A 17,798-nucleotide genomic window follows, 5' to 3' on the forward strand; every position below is an offset into this window, starting at 1 on the left:
AATCATTTGACAGCCTACCAGGACTGCTGTAGCCAAAGTTATCAGATGTTACATATAACAGATCACAGAAAACAGCACGCTGCATAAAAAACTAGAAGCAAAATCCCCATATAATTGACCAGTTTTGTTTTTTTTTTTTAATTTTCGCTAGGATACACCCACAAATGAACCAATTTCTCCTTGATCATATACGCCTCTTCCCTCTGTCTTCCTCTTAATAGCATACTGGTTTGACTCAAACAGATGTTTCTACTTAGATAAATTTCTCTGTAATTACTTTCTGTGACTCCCACAGCTCATTAAAGTGCACAACAGAAGTTTCAACGTATTCAGCCACATGTGGCATTTTCAAAGTATAAGGAACACACGGAGTTTAGCTTTCTATCTATTGAATAAATGAACGGGACAAAAATTTGTAAAGAATCCAAAGGTTACACACCTTCAGCAGCCTGTGTGAGAGGCAGTGAGGACACGGTAGAAGGCGCCCTTTCCTCTGGAGGGAGCGTGCGGGAGCTGGAGGCGCAGGCCTCTCACGGGGTGCGCTGAGAATCACAAGGCAAGCTAACGCTGGGGTCGGTCCAGAAAAGTGATTAAAAACACTTGCAATTGTTTGAAAATAATTCTTTCTTTCTCTTTTTTGGTATTTTGATTACAGCAAATTATGAAATCACATAAACCCTGACATTGCAGGATTAACTGAAAGAAATCTAATCATGAAACTATTTGCTGGCTCACCATTATCTCACCAAAATTGACTATCACATTTACTTAAGAAAGAAAAAGCGTGCCTGGCATCCTCAACTATTGTAATCATGTGACTGTTTTGTGGCTTTACTCTCATGGTCGAGCCTGCCAGGCATTTGCTGTTGTAAATGTGGGACAGCATGTCCCATCCAGGTGAGGTCAGAGAGCACAGCACTGCCTCTGCTGTGCTGCCCGATGAGTCACACTGGCCTTCCCAAGCCTCATCTGAGAAAACAACGCCCACCTTCCCCATAGATGATGCTTGTTTTAAGGGCAGATTTAGTGAAAGTCCTTTGAGGGTGGCCTAGGTTTAACAGCAATTCCCTGGAGAAAAGCAGTTCCCAAATCCTTGCAAATGCAAGGTTTGATTTGGAGACATTCACACACTCCTGTCTCTACCAATGGTGTTTACAAATAACAATAATAATAAAAGTCATTCCTGTTGCTTTCTCTCTAGAATGTCAAATGCATATTCCAAAGTTTTTTCAAATATGAACATGCCTGAAGGGGTACTAGAAAAATAAGCACAGGTTTTAAAATAATTTTCCACAGTGTAATTTAACTTTAATATGGTATTGGGGGAAATAAGTGATGATTTATGTTATATTACACCCATGGAATACTGGCATACAGGCTACACTCGCACTCGTATGAGCTGTAGTCTCAGGCCCCAACACACACGCACACACACACACCTTCCCTGCATGCCTGTGGCCTGTGGACTAAACTAGTGATTTATCACTCGCTCATGCAAGCCAAGGACAGTGTTGTGTTCTTTTACTCTTCTCATTGGATCAAAATATACTTCTGATGATGATGAAAGAAAACAAAGTCAGTCTCTTCCCGGTTTGGCAGGTGTCGGGTCTCTGGGTGGACTCAGGAAACAGAGCTGCCCGCGGGAAGCAGAGGGCTCGGGTCTTGGCACCTCTCGTAGCTCTGCGCTGTGCCAAAGGATCGCTCAGGAAGGCCTCCCCAGACTTCACCTGAGAAAACAAGGTCACTTTCCTTAAGGACAGCAGCGTGGCATGCTGCCTGATGAAGGGGGGAACGGGGAAGGCTGGTGAGTCATGTGTAAAATGAAGGAAACGATACCTTGCAGAGGTGTTGCAAGGACTGACCAGGACACCCTGCGCAGAGTACCAAGCACACAGAGGGCGCTGACCACATGGTCACTAACAGCATTGCTTCGTGTCCAAACGCAACAACACAGTAACAAGCAAGGAATATTTTATTGTATGCATATTCCCTCAAAAGCACAAAAATGGAACACAGAAATGGGAGGAAAGGACGTCTCCTAGCCTCTCTCGGACACACGAGAAACATCGCTAGTCAAAGAACAAGTGTTACGAATAACATTACTTTTTGCTTACCATGTCAAAAAAGGGTGCTGAGAAAAACACTTGGTTGTACTCTAAATATAAATTTGCTGCACAATTAAACTTCAGCTTACACAAAGAGTTATTATATAGGAAACTACAGAAAATAGAGTAGGCATTCAACAATCTGCTCACAATTAACAATTAAGCAATAGATACTTGAAAAATATAGAATGTATTACTTATTTGTTAAACCTTACATTTACAATGAGCAGATAGTCTAATCATTAATGGTAACTGGCTTCTTGGATTTTATGATACCAGATCCAGTTATGGGAGTAGAAAGTACTTTAAGGAAGAATGATTTTAGAAAATATCTCCTTGGGACTGAGCTATTGTGGTATATATTTGGGCCCGTTTTAATGATTTAAAAAACATGGAGGTACCGATGCAATGAATTCCTTATGGGAAAAACCAAGTCAGATGACATAAAGCAGTATTTTTGTTTATGTCCTCCAGATAGCAGGTCAGAGATGGGGTGTCCGTCTCTCGAGATTTACCAAGTAATGAGTAATGTGTAGGGGTACTGCTCTCACCTGCACTAAGAAAGGGCAATTCTAAAAGCATTTCTCTATTTTTTTAAAAGGTATTTCTTAATCACATATACACTAGATCGAAATACAAGGATCTTCTCTGCTAGTATGGACTTGTCGATTCCTCTTTGTACAAATTGAGTATTCAGGAACAGAAACGTCAATAGTTACTTGAACCACTGTTATAAATGACACTGTGATGAGAATCACAGTCCAAACGAGGCTCTAACCAGAAGCGCATCTGTACCTTTATGTGTGCCTAGTCAGAAAAACTGAGGGAACAACTTTTCCCACTTCCATACCTAGTGCGTATCAGAGACGAGACAAGCCTGGCACAGGCTTGTGGAAAGCAGATCACATTCAAGCATTTTCTTTCCTTTCTAAGCTACTCCAATTTTTCCCTAACATGCATATTTCCTTCTTGTTGTGTAATAACTTCGTCCCTTAGGAGGCCCTACTACAATTTTATGTTCTCTATGAAACCTAGGGTTTTGTCACCAAGACCTTTTTAAAAGGAACAGGGCCAGACAGCTGGGGCATGTTCTCAGCAGCTCTCTGTTCATTCTACCTCAGACATACAAGTTCAAGGAAAACAAAAATACAGTTTAGCACTCTTCCACAGGGCAAGGAATCAGTTACATTCAACTTTCCTTTCAGGGCTCAACAAAAATGCCCAGGATAGCACCTTCGTATGGGCTGACCCACAGATCAAACCAAAGTTCATTTATGAGGCTTCACGTTTGGCCTTCGGGTGTAAAAGTGACTTTGCATCACTCAATTTCTCTTCCAAAGTCTGTCAGTAATTTACATTTTAGGAAGGACCAAGTTAAAGTTTTTAAAGGAGACCGCTTTTTCAAGTGATATGACACAAAAATTAGAAGGAACAGCAAAAGCTTTCAGTGTTATTTTTTTGAAGATAAACCAACTTTTAATGTTGATCGATCCAGAACATGATGTGCCTGGCTGCTTTCTCTTTTCAAATCATCCATGCCCCATATCCCTTAAGACATCTTACTGTGTTTTTCATAAGCTTTTCAGTCCCTTTAAGGAACTGTTATATAAAACAGATCTAGTCCCCTGGTTTCATCTCACAAACTAGTCATGCTGTCTTGGTGTGATCCCAATCCACTGGAGTAGTAGGGTTGATTTTTTTTTTAACCAATACCCATAAGTAAGACTAACAAAAATACTGTTGATATACACACTTTTGTTATTTTAAAAAGCAGGCTCTTCTTCACTCACTTCCATAGCCCTAAATTAATGATACATTTACTATTATTTTTTAAAAAAATCCCACACACATACATAAATATTTGATATTAAAAAAATAGGCTCGCCATTGCCCAGTTCTTCATCTTGGTGCTCTGTGGCAAAAGGCTTCAAAGAATGCCATTTTGGACAACTTAGGCCAGTTGCTAAGAAAGCAATGATTTAGCAGCAACTCTGCACAATGTGACTGACGGCTGCAGAGTCTGGGTCACCAATTTCCTTCCACCAGACACAAATAATGCTAGTTACCACGAATGTCAACATTGCTTAAAAGCTTTGGAGTGGCTGCTCACGTGGGGCCAGACACAGGTGTCAGGAGTGCTGGACAAGTTCATGAAACAGACTGGTCATTTCCCCTCAGCTGTATTTGCCATCAGTCCTTTCCAACTGCAGTGAGAAAAAGTCAGGCGATTCATGTGACTCAGGGGAAAACAGCACCATAGAAAATATTTGCCCTCAAAGCACATTTGGGGGAAAGGAAAGAATATGGGCTGCCAGTATTCTAGAAATTCCACAACTTACAACTGGAATGGTTTGCCCATGGCACACTGGCTGGGAACGGAACAAGTAAAGCAAACAATTGCCAGGTGGAGATGATGGCACTACTCGGAGAAAGCAGGTAGCTTTGAGAAGTTTGTGGTTAACTAAGTGTAGAGAATATTCTTTCGCAGCCAGCGTATCGGGAGGAATCTCTGGTTTGTTAAGTTCCTACTGTCACCCCCCAGGAAAGTGAGGTTCAGTCCTCCTGCGGGCCGTTCCTGCCCGGACGAGAGCCGGGGGGAGCCAGGAGGGCCTGCTGGTCTGAGCGCCAGTGAGTTCGCACTCGGCACTGCTTTAAGGAAGTCCCAAATATTAAAGTTTCTGTTCAGCGCATCCCCCTCTAACACCCTCATTGATTAGGGGATTCTCTGACTATGTATCAGCTCCCTGCTCAGGAGGAAGCCTCCTTGAAGAGATCCCATTCCATGGGGAACCACTGCAGGACTGTTCCCGTCACAGTCCCCATGGGGAGGTTCCACAGGTGTCCCCAAAGACACACCTTTACAGTTTTTTTTAAGTGTGGACTGTTTTAAGTGGCTAGTGTCCATTCACATGACAGGGACCGCGGGGCCACATGGGAAGCTTCTCTTGGCACACGTCGCTGCTCCTAGGGTGTAGACATGCCCAGTTCCCGGATCAATGCGGAGAAAATCCAGTTGCCAGGCTGCAGCCCACCACAGGTGTCATGTCCCATATCTGCAAGGGAGAAAAGACACATGAAGAAGGCTTCCTTGGTCACATGGCCTAACGGCAAGAGGCAGTTGGCAAACAGCGCTGGCAAGCTTCGCGGAACGTCAAGATAACGGATTCCCCCATTCTCATTTAGAATGTGAAATCTTAAGAAATCTCAGAGCTAAGGGAATGCAAGTCACTAAAATACAGAAAAAGCATGTAAGTAGTATCTTGACATCTGCTAATTACTTCATAATGATGTTCCACTGCAGACTTTTTAAGTTATATCCAGGAATATAAAATATTTCACATAGTTTCACAATTCAAGGGGGTGGCCGAGTTTTAAGACTTCACTTTCCTTGTTAGTGACCTAGAGATTTAATCACCAAAATGTGTGGGTAATCCAGACAATTAGGATGTCTCCCACAGAGCATGCAAAGGAACAATGACAAAAACAAACACCACCTTCGAGGCAGTGGTTGGCAGAGGCCCGGGTTCACTGGGGAGATCCCAGGGGCAGCTCAGCTCCTGCAGCCTCACTGGCTCACTCTGCCAGACCCACATGGCAAAGGGAAAAGACCGCTAGGCTCCATTGCCACTTATCACATGCAAATACACAAGGAACAAGATTTGTGACTCAGGGCAAGGCAAGCTTGTCACTCAGAAAAGGCAGTGTACTAGAAATGTCCTAAGCCAGGGCACAGTACGATGCTGAGATGCCAAGTGAGGAGCCCAAGCCAGCCTACCTTCACCACGCGATCGGTCCCACAGGTCACCATTAGTCCCCTAGCAACGTCCATAGACATATGGGAAATGTTATGTTTTCCTTCATGAAAGGTTGCTAGAGAAGTCCGACTAATAAAGAGAGAGAGGGAAAAAAAAAAAAACCATTTTAAAACTCACCAGCTTGTACCTAGAATTAAGAGATTTTGTTTTAGCAATGTAAAAGAATACTTTCAAAAGCAGTGTAAAGATTTGCTCCTTAAAATGTGGCAACAGGAGAGTCAAGATGGTGGAACAGGGTAAGGACACATTTAGACAGATGGAGAAACATTAGCTAGTGTGAAGCAGAGGGCACATTCCAGGAAATAGGAGAGGACAGAACAACAGCAGAGGGGTACCTGGAGACTGACAGACACAGCAAAGCAGCAGAGACAATGGTGTGGTGTTGCAGTGACTGATACCCCAATGATACCCCAGTGGTATTCAATGAGCAGCAATCTGCATTGCACTGGCAGGTGAAACTCTACTAGCAAGGTGGAAAGGGATGTTCACCAGGAGCTGAGGAGGTGAACCTAGACAAAGAACTGCTCGTCCTGCTGGTCTGTTTGGTTTGATCAGGAGCAGAAACAGAGCGGCAGGTCCCAGACAGCCTGGAACAGGGTGTATTTCACAGCCCAGTCCACCTCCTAGAGCTGTATCAGATGCCATTCTGTTTAAGGAGGCAAAGGCTGTGGATGCACTGAGTGAATTCATTTCTGGCTCAGTGAACTGCAATAACATGGCATCTTACAGGTTCCACCCAAAATAGGTCTAAGTAGCTCTCATTCCTGACGGCCAGCAGATTAAGAACTCTAGTAGTGGCACATCAGGCCACATTCTGTACAGTATGGTAAAGGCTCTAAGACAAGAATGAGCTGCGCATGCACTGAGATGGGAGCAAACTCACTGAGCTCAGTGCATTGACTAGTCCCACAGGGAAAGTAATATTGACTTAGGCATCATACAGGCCAAAATAGGTCCATGTGGCCCTCAGACCCAATGGCCAACAGGTTCCAGTAAGATCAGCACCAACAACAACCTAGCTATATAGGGCACCTGGTGTCTCCCTAATTCTGGGACCTGCTCTATCCAGAAGTGGGAGAAAGGTTGTACAGGATCAAAAGCCTTTGCCGACTTCAGAGTTAACTGAGAAAGACATTGAGAATTCAAAACACTTGCTATAAAGCTTCTTATCAACAACGAGAAGCATGTACAGCAGGTGTTCAAGTAATTTAAGGAATATGTCACATAGGAAATGAGTCAAATGAAAGCTGATATATCAGAAATGCTTACAGTGCCACTGTGCATACCCACATTGATGGATACATGGCTGTTTATGAAGAATTATACTATAGTAATAATATGGGGGGGGATAAGGGAAATCCCAGGGCCTATGGAACTGTATCATATAATAATAATAATAATAATAATGAAGTAAAAAATTTTTAAATGTGGCAACAGCTTTAAAAACCAACTAAACTGCAAGACTGTTTTTTGAAACTCCCAAAATAAATGTCTTTTTTTTTTTCTTTTAAAAAAACTGCAAAACCTGATATATTTTTGGACCATAAAAACACAAGCCTTTTATATGCAAGAGATGGTGCTGCACTGGATGAAACCACTGAGTGGCACAGGCAGCACTCATGGGGAAGCTGCCAGCTTCTCAAAACCTCTCTGCCACCCACAGGGGCATGCTCTCCACAGCACAGGTTCTAAACACCCTTCCCCACCTCCCCCGACACATCATAGTTCATTTACCTGCACCAGTGATGATAAAATAATTTTCCAAATCGTGCCTTTGTTACGGTTAGAGAGTGTACTACTACAAGACGGGCGTTGTGATGAAGCAGGGAATGGCACTGCCTGCGATGCAGGTATCACATACGGGCACTGGTTTGAATCCTGGCTGCCTCCCTTCTGACCTAGCCTCCTGCTGACACCTGGGAAAGCTGTGGAGGAGGGCCTGTGCGTTTGGGTCCTTACATTGTTGGCTTCAGCCCGGCCCAGCCATGGCCATTGCAGCCCTGTGCGGAATGAAGCAGCACATGGAAGGTCTCTTTCTGCTTCTAACTCTAGCTCTGTAACTGTGCCTTTCAAATCTACATTAACAAATTCCTGGTATTTAATTTCTCTTTGGCTTGATTTTATTTACCTAACTAACAAATTTCACAGTGCAGGCTGAGGAACATAGTGATACTTTCCATCCTCCTGCCCTCCTGCCCATCCTTCCAGTTCTTTATTTTTAAAAATGTTTACAAGGCACACTTTAATTTCCCTTGCAAACACAGGCCTAACACTCCATTAGGTAAATATTTCAACACATAACAAGCAGAGAAACACCCTGCTACTCGAGAGTATGAGCAAAGCCTATAACCAACATTCAATGCACACACATGAATCTCACTCACACCGACTTTTCTTTTTGTGTTCTGTGAATTGGTTACCATAGGTCAAGGAAGACACAATATCTTTTCTTTCTTCGCTAAGCCTGTTTTAAGTGCAAGCTGTTAGGCTTCCCATTCAGCTTCCTGCTTACGGCCTAGGAAAGCAGCCAAGCACGGCTTAAGTCCTTGGGCCCATGAACCCATGTGGGTGACTTGAAAGAAACTCCTGGCTTTGTGTTGGCTCAGCTCTGGCCACTGAAGTCACTTGGGAAACGAACCAGCTGATGGAAGACCTCTCTCTTACTCTCCTTTTCTCTTTTTAAAATCTGCCTTCCAGATAAAAATAAACAAATCCAAAAAAGATATTTTAAAACAAATGAATCTTTTTATAAAAAGCATCTACTAAAGTCACCTGAGAAGTGTGTCATTAGGCAAATTTGTCATTGCCAACACCAAGAAATTCACTTACCCAAACTAGATTGTGCCACCTACTACACATCAAGGGCGAGTGGAACATCCTGCCGCCCCTGTACAACAAACATGGAGCAGGATGCTGTGCTGGATCCTGTAGGCAACTCTAACACAATGCGATTTGTTTATCTGAGCATACCATGGCTATGATGTCTCTAGGCAACAGGAATTTTCCACCTGCACTTTAAAATATGACTCAGAGGAAGAGGAAAGAAAGCGGTGGCTAGGTTTTCATACAGATGTGTCTTACTCAAGTAGTTACATAAAAGTAAATAATGTCCCAAGGTAGATTTTTGTGGAAGAAAGAACATTGGTCTTTTGAGTTTTCTCAGCAATTACATTTATGTTTCCACATGAGCAAAGGTTGCAGTTCTTGATGCTTCAGCAGAGTCAGCTCAGCCACTGTTGTGCATGTCCTACACAGCATGCTGGGACACAGGGACTCGGGAACATCCACTCCATTACTGGACTCATGCTAGCATTCCTCACAGTGTTCAGGCCAAGGAGGCCAGCTTCAGATAAAACAGCAGTCGCCATAAGACTAGAACAGAGATGTTTTACATAATTCGGAAGAGACAAACGCACACGTACAAACACGTCGTTATCATTTCTCAGGGTCTTTACGAGGCAGACAGATGTGGTAAGACACAGTAAGACAAAGCGATGGACGAACACTCACTCTTCGTCTTTGATGGAGTCATAGCAGGAATCACAGACGCGGACCTGGAACTCGAAGCCCATGACAGGGTAGCTGGACCGCTTACTGCTGCACTTCCCACAGACAGCCTGCCCGCATTTCCTGCAGTGATGCTTCCAGGGTGACAGGAAGAAGGGACACAGCAGGTTAGTCTCTGCTTTCAGCCCCACAGCCTTTCCTCAGAGCAAGGCAGCACGAGTGGAGAAGGCATGCCTTGAATTGTGATCACCTCGGTTCAACGCATCCACCAGTCAAGGATTTCCAAATAACCTCACTTTAATGGCCGAATAGTTCCACTTGTTAGCTATCTACATGTCCAACATTAAAACTAAGTTCAAGTTCAGTTAAGAACTTAATCACTCCACAAAGGAGGGTGGAATTTTAAAATAAGCTTTGAATGGATTAGGCCTTTTTAAATGTATATCAACTTCATTAAGAAGCAAATATTCTACTTGGAAATAGTAAAGGAGAGCAGAGAAATCTTACATCACCCTAGAAGGTGTGAGGAAGATGGGAAGTATAACCTACCAGGATCATAACTGGTAACTCATAGACAACAGACTCAAATCAGCATTAGACAATAGCAAAACTACAAAGGCATATGGGGGGAATCAGGAGCAATCCCAACAACCTCTTAACAGGAGGTCATATGCACAGAGCAGGGGGGACCCCAGAGTGGAGCAGGCAGACAGGAGAAGCTTGTATCCCAACCCTGAAGATTCCCAGATCCTCACCAAGGACTATCAGTATGAGCTCCGAGGACTACATCCCAACTACAAAGCAGACCACGGGGAATTGGAGTGCCTTCGGAGGCCAAGAACTCTGAGGTCACCCACCCCCATTTGGATCTACCGCATGGGATGGAAGAAGCCCAAATCCTGCTTTCCAGGATCCAAGGTCATCGGAACAACAACCAGGAGCACTGAGTGGTCTGCAGAAACAGAACAGTAAACTTCCTTCGGGACTAGGGAGAGGAGCTTTCTCTGGTCCTTGCCTGGTTCAGACTTTGGGTCCCTGCCCTCTCTCGTAATGGCCATCAGGATAGCTCCAGAAACCCCTCAAAACAAACTAACAAACAAACAAATAAACAACAACAAAAAAACTAGAATAGATAGACCAAGAACAGCAAGGAAAGCTTAGAAACAGACAGGAAATGGGCAGTGGGGATGCACTGATAACTCACTGGGTGGGACACAAAGATTAGTTACTCCTTACCTGGGTATTGAAGATTTCTCTGCACACCCCTCCTAAAACTGTTCACCTAAACTGTTGACATATGCCTTGTTAGAGTTATAGAGTTAGACTACCTGAAAAACAGCCAGGTTCTGCAAAATCATGCTTCAATGCTATGAAATGCTAAATACTAAAATTAAAATAGACATGAAACAGCTGAATAGTAATCTATAGCCATTTTAAGGTGTATAGAACCCAGTTATATATAAACGAATAATTGAAATGTCAATGTAGTGCCTATAAAACTGTGTCACATAATGCAATGTAATCAATAATAAAAAAAATGTCAATGCAGAAGTCATAGGATGTGGTTCAGAACTTGCACTTTGTTTGTTTTTCTCTCTTTTAACATGTTGGTTACGCAATACCATGTCAACTAATTCCATTACGTTATAAATTGTTACTGATGTAATATCGGGGCTTTTAATTGATTGGGATGATATTCTGTCGGTTCTACCTTCAGACCAGAGATGAACTTATCTGGACAATAAGATGCTGGACTCTATGCTTTGTAGATGCTTGCAATGAAAGAATCTCAACTGAATTTGAACTGTGGTAATGCAACAAGGTGGAGGAATCCACCATGGGGAAGGCTGCGGGTTTTGAGGAGGGGAGGGGGGAATCCCAGTGCCTATAAAACTGTGTCACATAATGCAATGTAATCAATTAAAAAAAGATATATTTAACAGTTTAAAAAAAAAAGCAAATATTCAAAATCACACATTTGCTATTTCTTTTAATCTTTCAAATTATGATTTTTGCAAATGTTTTAGAAAACCCCCAAATAGTGCAGTCACAAGTACTGGTTTTAACATTTTTTTAAACCAATAAAACTTTAGTGACTGGGACTTTTTCTACTAGTTGTTAGCGGTATCCTTTAGAAAGAGGAGATACTTCAACACTTCGCCATTAATTACAAAGCACCAGCTACCACTCGACAGGCATGTGAGAACACCATGAGGGCTAGAATAACCCCTGCATTGCAACTAGTCCTGTGTGTGTGTGTGTGTGTGTGTGTGTGTGTGTGTGTGTGTGTAAATATATATAAAGTCCCACATCAAAGTTACTATAGAACAGCTTTATGAGTATGAGTATAACCAAATAAGTTTATTAATAAATATAAACTGCAGGCGAATCTCCCTAGAGGTACGACCAGTAGTAATAAGGGAAATAAAATTAGCATCTTTTGCTCACCTGCACAAATTTATATTCACCCTGAATAAGTGATTACCTTCAAGGCTGCTGCATACATTTATATGCTTCAGGTATACTTACAATGGAACAATTCAGAATAATCTGAAACCCATAGGGTTTGAGTATCCCAGCAACGAGCAGATTATTACTTTTTGTTTGGGACTGAAAGAGCTGTTCTTTTTTTTTAAATAGGAGTTTTAATTTTGAAAGCACAGAGACAAGGAAGAGGGAGAGGGGCGAAAAGACAGAAGGGAGAGGGGCGAGAAGTGACAGAGCTGAGAGAGAATTAGTTGAGAATTAGTTACTATCTCCTAGTTCACTTCCCCAATGCCCACCAGGAGCCAGTGGAGCTACAGCAGGCCGAATCCGAGCGCTGGGAACACAATCAGGGTCTGCAGTGTGAGTGCCGGGGCTGTGAGTATTTGAGCCACCAACTGTGACCTACCAGGATGTGCAATACCATGAAGCTGAAGTCAGCAGTGGAAAGCAGGCACTCTGAAACAAAACGTGGGCAGACCAACCAATGTCTGAAACCCTAAACCAAAGCCCATCTCTCAGGAACCTTGGCCATTTCAGAACAGGCTCTCTGGACTTTCCCTGCAGCCCTGTTTTCCCAATGTAGGAATGCAATGGAATAGCCAGGTAACATTCTTGCTGGCCCTGTGAAAGGTTTATTCATCGTGAGTTGCAGTAGTACAATGATAGTGATTTTTAAATATGTAGAAATCAATAGCATTTTCAAAAACAAATGTGATTTTTTTTTTTTACAAATGTGATTTTAAAAAGGAAACACACAAAGACATGAATTACACAAATAACAAAATGCATGAGATCCAGCGATGGTCCAGCACCGCCACTCACCTGTCGCATTCCCAACGTCTTTGTGTCCCACATCTGCTTTATGTTCCAGAAAAAGGGCTGCTCACATTTCTGACAAGAGTCGCTCTCCAGCCACTGAGGAGCCTGGGAGATGGGAGGACAAGGCCAAAGCCAACTTTAATGCTTGTGGATGTTTCAACTGACCTTTTTAGTCAGTAATATCCCAGTTCTGGGGCCCGGCACCGTGGCGCAGTGGTTAAAGTCCTCGCCTTGCATGCCCCAGGATCCCATATGGGCACCAGTTCTATCCCGGCAGCCCCGCTTCCCATCCAGCTCCCTGCCTGTGGCCTGGGAAAGCAGTCGAGGACGGCCCAAAGCTTTGGGATCCTGTACCCGCGTGGGAGACCCGGAGGAGGCTCCTGGCTTTGGATTGGCTTAGCTCCAGCCACAGCAGCCACCTGGGGAGTGAATCATCGGACGGAAGATCTTCCTCTCTGTATATCCGCCTTTCCAATAAAAATAAAATAAATCTTTAAAAAAAATTTAAAAAAATATCCCAGTTCTGCTCCTTAACACTTAACTCACTTGGTTACCATGCTCAATATTATGCTAGTGCTTTGAGTAATTGTTACAATTTTACCAATGCTTATAGAATACTTCTCTTACACTCTATAGCCAAAAGGAAAGAATTCAGTTTTGATTATGATCTCTTAAATGTTGTCTTTATGTATTTCTTTTCTATGCCAAAATTGTTGAGCTCTATATCCCACTGAGCAGAAACTCATTTCTTGGAGCATCTGATGAACCACCAATTGGGAGCACCTACGGGGCAGCAGCTCATAGACTGGAGAGGTCCAAATTCACTCCCTTCTGTTACTCGCAGAACCGAGGCAAGGAGTAGCCCAGACCAGACCAGGTTATAGTACCTGCCAGCACACATGTGGCTCAGATATGGGGGCAGGCCAGGATGAGTCAGTCAGTTCATAACACCCATTGGCAGATCTGAGAATCAGGATGGTGGCAGGACAGGCTGAGTCTGGCTGTGGCACCAGTCAGTTCACATTAGGGCTGGGACTCAGGGCTGACTGTACCAGGTTGGGAGGCAGCTCCTGCTAGCACACATGAGACTGGAGCTGGGGGTAAACCTGGTAGGGGAGTAGTGGGGACTCCCCTGCTGGGTCACTGCTCCTGGTGGTGAGTGTAAGAGCTGGGACTGGGGCAGAACAGGTTAACCAACTGTACCCACTGGTACAGGCACAAGCCAGAGTAAGTGCAGGTTGGTCGGGTTTTGCCACAGCATCAGCTGGCAAGTGCTGAGACTGGGAACAAGTCCTATCAAGCTAGACTGCAGAACCACCTGGAGTGTGTAAGGTCCAGGGTAGTGACTGGGTCCAGTGAGGAGGCTGTGGGGTACCTCTCTGATGAGCTGCAGCTCCCACTGGTGAGAATTGGGGTAGGCCTGGTTGGACAGGCAGTGGCACTCGCTCACATGGAGGGTGGAGTCAGTTGGGTTAAGTAGGCTTCAGTGCCCAATGATGTATACAAGTTCTGAGTGGGATGTGGAACAGACAGGACCAATCCACTGCACAAGCTGGCAGGCACAGGAACCAGAGCTGGGGGCCAGTCCAGTGGTGGTAACTGGCAGTTGCTCTGATTGGGCTGTAGCTCCCCCTAGTGAACTTGAGGGCCAAGTGTATGGTTGGCAGGGCTAGGCTGGGCCACAGCATTTACTGGTTTGTAGAGCAAGGAGGGCCGAACAAATTGGACAACTACCCCAGTGAAGCTTGACAGCAAACGTCACAAGCAAACTTCTGGGCGAACAGAAACCCTGAGATGGGCTATGTCAGCCAGTTGACCTTGGAAGAATTTCCTCATCCTCATCAATATCAACAGCATCTCAGAACTATCCAAACAACTAGAACAGAACTCTCAGAACATGCTCGACAGTGGGGACCCTGGGATGACACTGGGTACTGAGGCAGTTGGGAGGCTGGGTATAGTCTCTCCCATTATATCCCCCCTCTCTCAGATACAGGAAGAACAAAAAGAAATTGTCTTAAAAAATAAAATTATGTCTAAAAACTGACAAAAAAAAGAGAGGAACACAAGGGGACTGCAGGGGAGGAATCCGGGGAGTGAGGGAAGTCGGGTTGTCTCCTCGGAATTACACTGAATGCATGAAATCTGTTCTCTGTATATTAATAAAATTTTAAAAAGCTAAAAAAAATCCAAACACAATAAATCAAAGTCCCAAAATGTATTAAGAACTTAAAAATTCTTTCTCTGAACAAAACACAAACTGTATTTAAGTCTAAACTGAAACCTGTTAAAAGTTTGTTTAACTCCACTTAGGGTCACACAGATCAATAAAAATAGTAGGAAATAGTATCTTATAAACTGATTCAAGAAAATGCAATAGCTTTCTTTTCATCTTTAAAGTTAATAGTCAGGGGGAAATGCGTTAAAAGGAGATGATGACAGTAGAATCAGACTTTCTAAATAATACCTACATTTCAAAAGCACGCAGTGTTGATGGGTAGACTGACAGAGGCTCTCGAGGGAGTTTGGTGGCTTAACAGATGAATGGTCCTGGTTCTTTATTTTGTTTCCTATTGCATCAAAGCTTTTAGACTTCCTATTTCTTATTTTGGACATGCTTAAAGAGATCCCATGCTGCTTGTCTAGTGCTACATTTACTCAACTAGTAAAAAAGAAACCTTACTAAAAATACTGTGCCTTCTAAACACGGTTTGCTTCCCTACCTCCCCGACAGATGACTGGAACTGCATGAACCGACCACACAGGAAGCACCTTGACTCTCCCTAGACATGCAGATACATTTCACAAGTACACTGCATTGAAGGTAGGAATCTAAGTACTTTTACTGAAAGAACTGATCCCTGAGAACAAGAGCACATCGCAACCTCCACTGCCAATGCTACGGCAGCCCTGGGCTACGGAGGTCTTTGACGTTCTTGGCGCAGGGAACACTTGTTCTCTGAATTTGCTGCTCTGTCAGAACAAAATGGAAGAAAATGGAGCAGTGCCCTCGTGTTTCTGAGTGTACAGCAGCTAACTAGTGGCTCGCAAGTATGAAACACAGCTCAAAGAAATTATACATGCTGAAATACTGAACTAATGTATGTCTGATAAGTTACCAATTTTTTGCTTAGAAAATTCAAAAAGAAAAATCTTCCAGTGCATAGTTCACTGAAATTCATCCACTGGGACCTGTCCTATCAGGCACTAACAGTCTACAGTTCCAGCAAGCAGGACATCTCTGCACCATGACTGCATGTCATTATTTACAGAGCAGTTTGTGTCTGGACTACACCACGTGCTTCTCAAGGATAAGGATCTCTTTATACGAAAGACGGCAGCCACAAGGCCTGGAAATGAGTAATGTCACATGTTTTTAAAAAGATCAAACTCCCTTGATTATTTCTCTTGGGGTAAGGTTTATTCAGTGACGATTAGACTCACAATCAGAGGCAAAACAAAGCAGGCTCATGGGCAAGGGTCGGTGGGAAGTCAGCTCCTGCATTCAGGGTCTGCCGTAAGAGTACACTGCACCAATGCGTGACATCACACAAGGGTTGTGACCACACTGAACCAACACGTGACATCACACAAGTGCTATGACCACACTGCACCAATGCGTGACATCACACAAGTGCTGTGACCACACTGAACCAACACATGACATCACACAAGTGCTGTGACCACACTGAACCAACATGTGACATCACACAAGTTCTATGACCACACTGAACCAATGCGTGACATCACACAAGTGCTGTGACCACACTGAACTAACATGTGACATCACACAAATGCTATGACCACACTGAACCAACATGTGACATCACACAAGTGCTGTGACCACACTGAACCAACATGTGACATCACACAAGTGCTATGACCACACTGAACCAACACGTGACATCACACAAGTGCTGTGACCACATCGAACCAACATGTGACATCTCACAAGTGCTGTGACCACACTGAACTAATGCGCGATATCGCACAGCACAAGTACTATGACTACGCTGATTCAATGTGAACCAATGTGTGACATCGCACACAGGTACTGTAACTACACTGCACCAACATGTGACATCAAACAAGTGCTGTGACTTCACTGACCAATGCATGACATCACATATTACAAGTATTGCGACACAACATCAATATACCAGTTATCACAGGCATCCACACTTCCAGATCGTCCGGCTATCCAAATTGCAGGTGCTCAATATATACTAGTGAAGTAAAATATCTTTAATACTCTAAAATCTTCACTGGAATCACTTCTTTTGCTATCGAAATCAAAAGCTATAGATGCTCTTTAGAAAACACAAGTAACACGGGATCCCATATGGGTGCCAGTTTGTACCCCAGCAGCCCCACTTCCCATCCAGCTCCCTGCTTGTGGCCTGGGAAAGCAGCTGAGGACGATCCAAAGCCTTGGGACCCTGCACACATGTGGGAGACCCAATAGAAGCACCTGGCTCCTGGCTTCAGATTGGCTCAGCTCCAGCCTTTGTGGCTGGAAGATCCTCCTCTCTGTATATCTGCTTTCCCAATAAAGATAAATAAATCTTTAAAAAGATACACACACACACACACACACACACACACAAGGAACAGCAGAAATGAGTACGGGAAATCCTGGGATGACATCTATAGAAGCCTCAGAACGAACCACATTCCTGGACCCAGAAGTTGTATTTTCAGAAATCTTTCTGAAATCAACAGTGGATCACACAACAAAAGACCACAAGTACACTACAGAATTGCTTGAAATACGGCAGAATGATCGTGTGGCTGGTCAGAGTGGTGTCACTGAGGCAATGAAGAGGCTCAGAAGCCACCTTACTCCACCAGCTCATTTTATGAAAGAGGGAACAGATGCTGAGAAGTTAAAGCACTCATCCTAACCGGGCCCAGCTGGAAACCAAGTGCCTGGAAAACGACATGATGTCAGCATGAACTGAATGGAACAGAACTTCATGGAAAACAAAAGCAGAGAAACAGAGACATTTTCTTGGGGGGGGGGGGGAATCAACTGCCTACCAAGGTCCCTGACAGTTGCCAGGGA

At 43.8% G+C, this 17,798-nt stretch overlaps 1 protein-coding gene across 1 annotated transcript in view; it reads right to left on the reverse strand.

Moving 5' to 3' along the window:
• Window positions 1-1,954: 1,954 nt before the first annotated feature.
• The window catches only part of WDFY1 (WD repeat and FYVE domain containing 1), a 66,983-nt gene continuing 51,139 nt past the window's right edge, over window positions 1,955-17,798 (reverse strand). Inside the window, exons 9-12 of the mRNA XM_040982806.1 lie at window positions 12,737-12,838; window positions 9,431-9,561; window positions 5,881-5,989; window positions 1,955-5,158 (exon numbers count right to left, since the gene is read on the reverse strand). Coding sequence (XP_040838740.1) covers window positions 5,099-5,158; window positions 5,881-5,989; window positions 9,431-9,561; window positions 12,737-12,838 — 402 coding nt within the window. The 3' untranslated portion in view covers window positions 1,955-5,098. The remainder of the gene's footprint in view (window positions 5,159-5,880; window positions 5,990-9,430; window positions 9,562-12,736; window positions 12,839-17,798) is intronic.

This window comes from Ochotona curzoniae, unplaced genomic scaffold (assembly GCF_017591425.1).
Source record: "Ochotona curzoniae isolate NIBS_2020 unplaced genomic scaffold, NIBS_Ocur_1.0 contig_3643, whole genome shotgun sequence".
Classification (NCBI taxonomy): Eukaryota; Metazoa; Chordata; class Mammalia; order Lagomorpha; family Ochotonidae; genus Ochotona; species Ochotona curzoniae.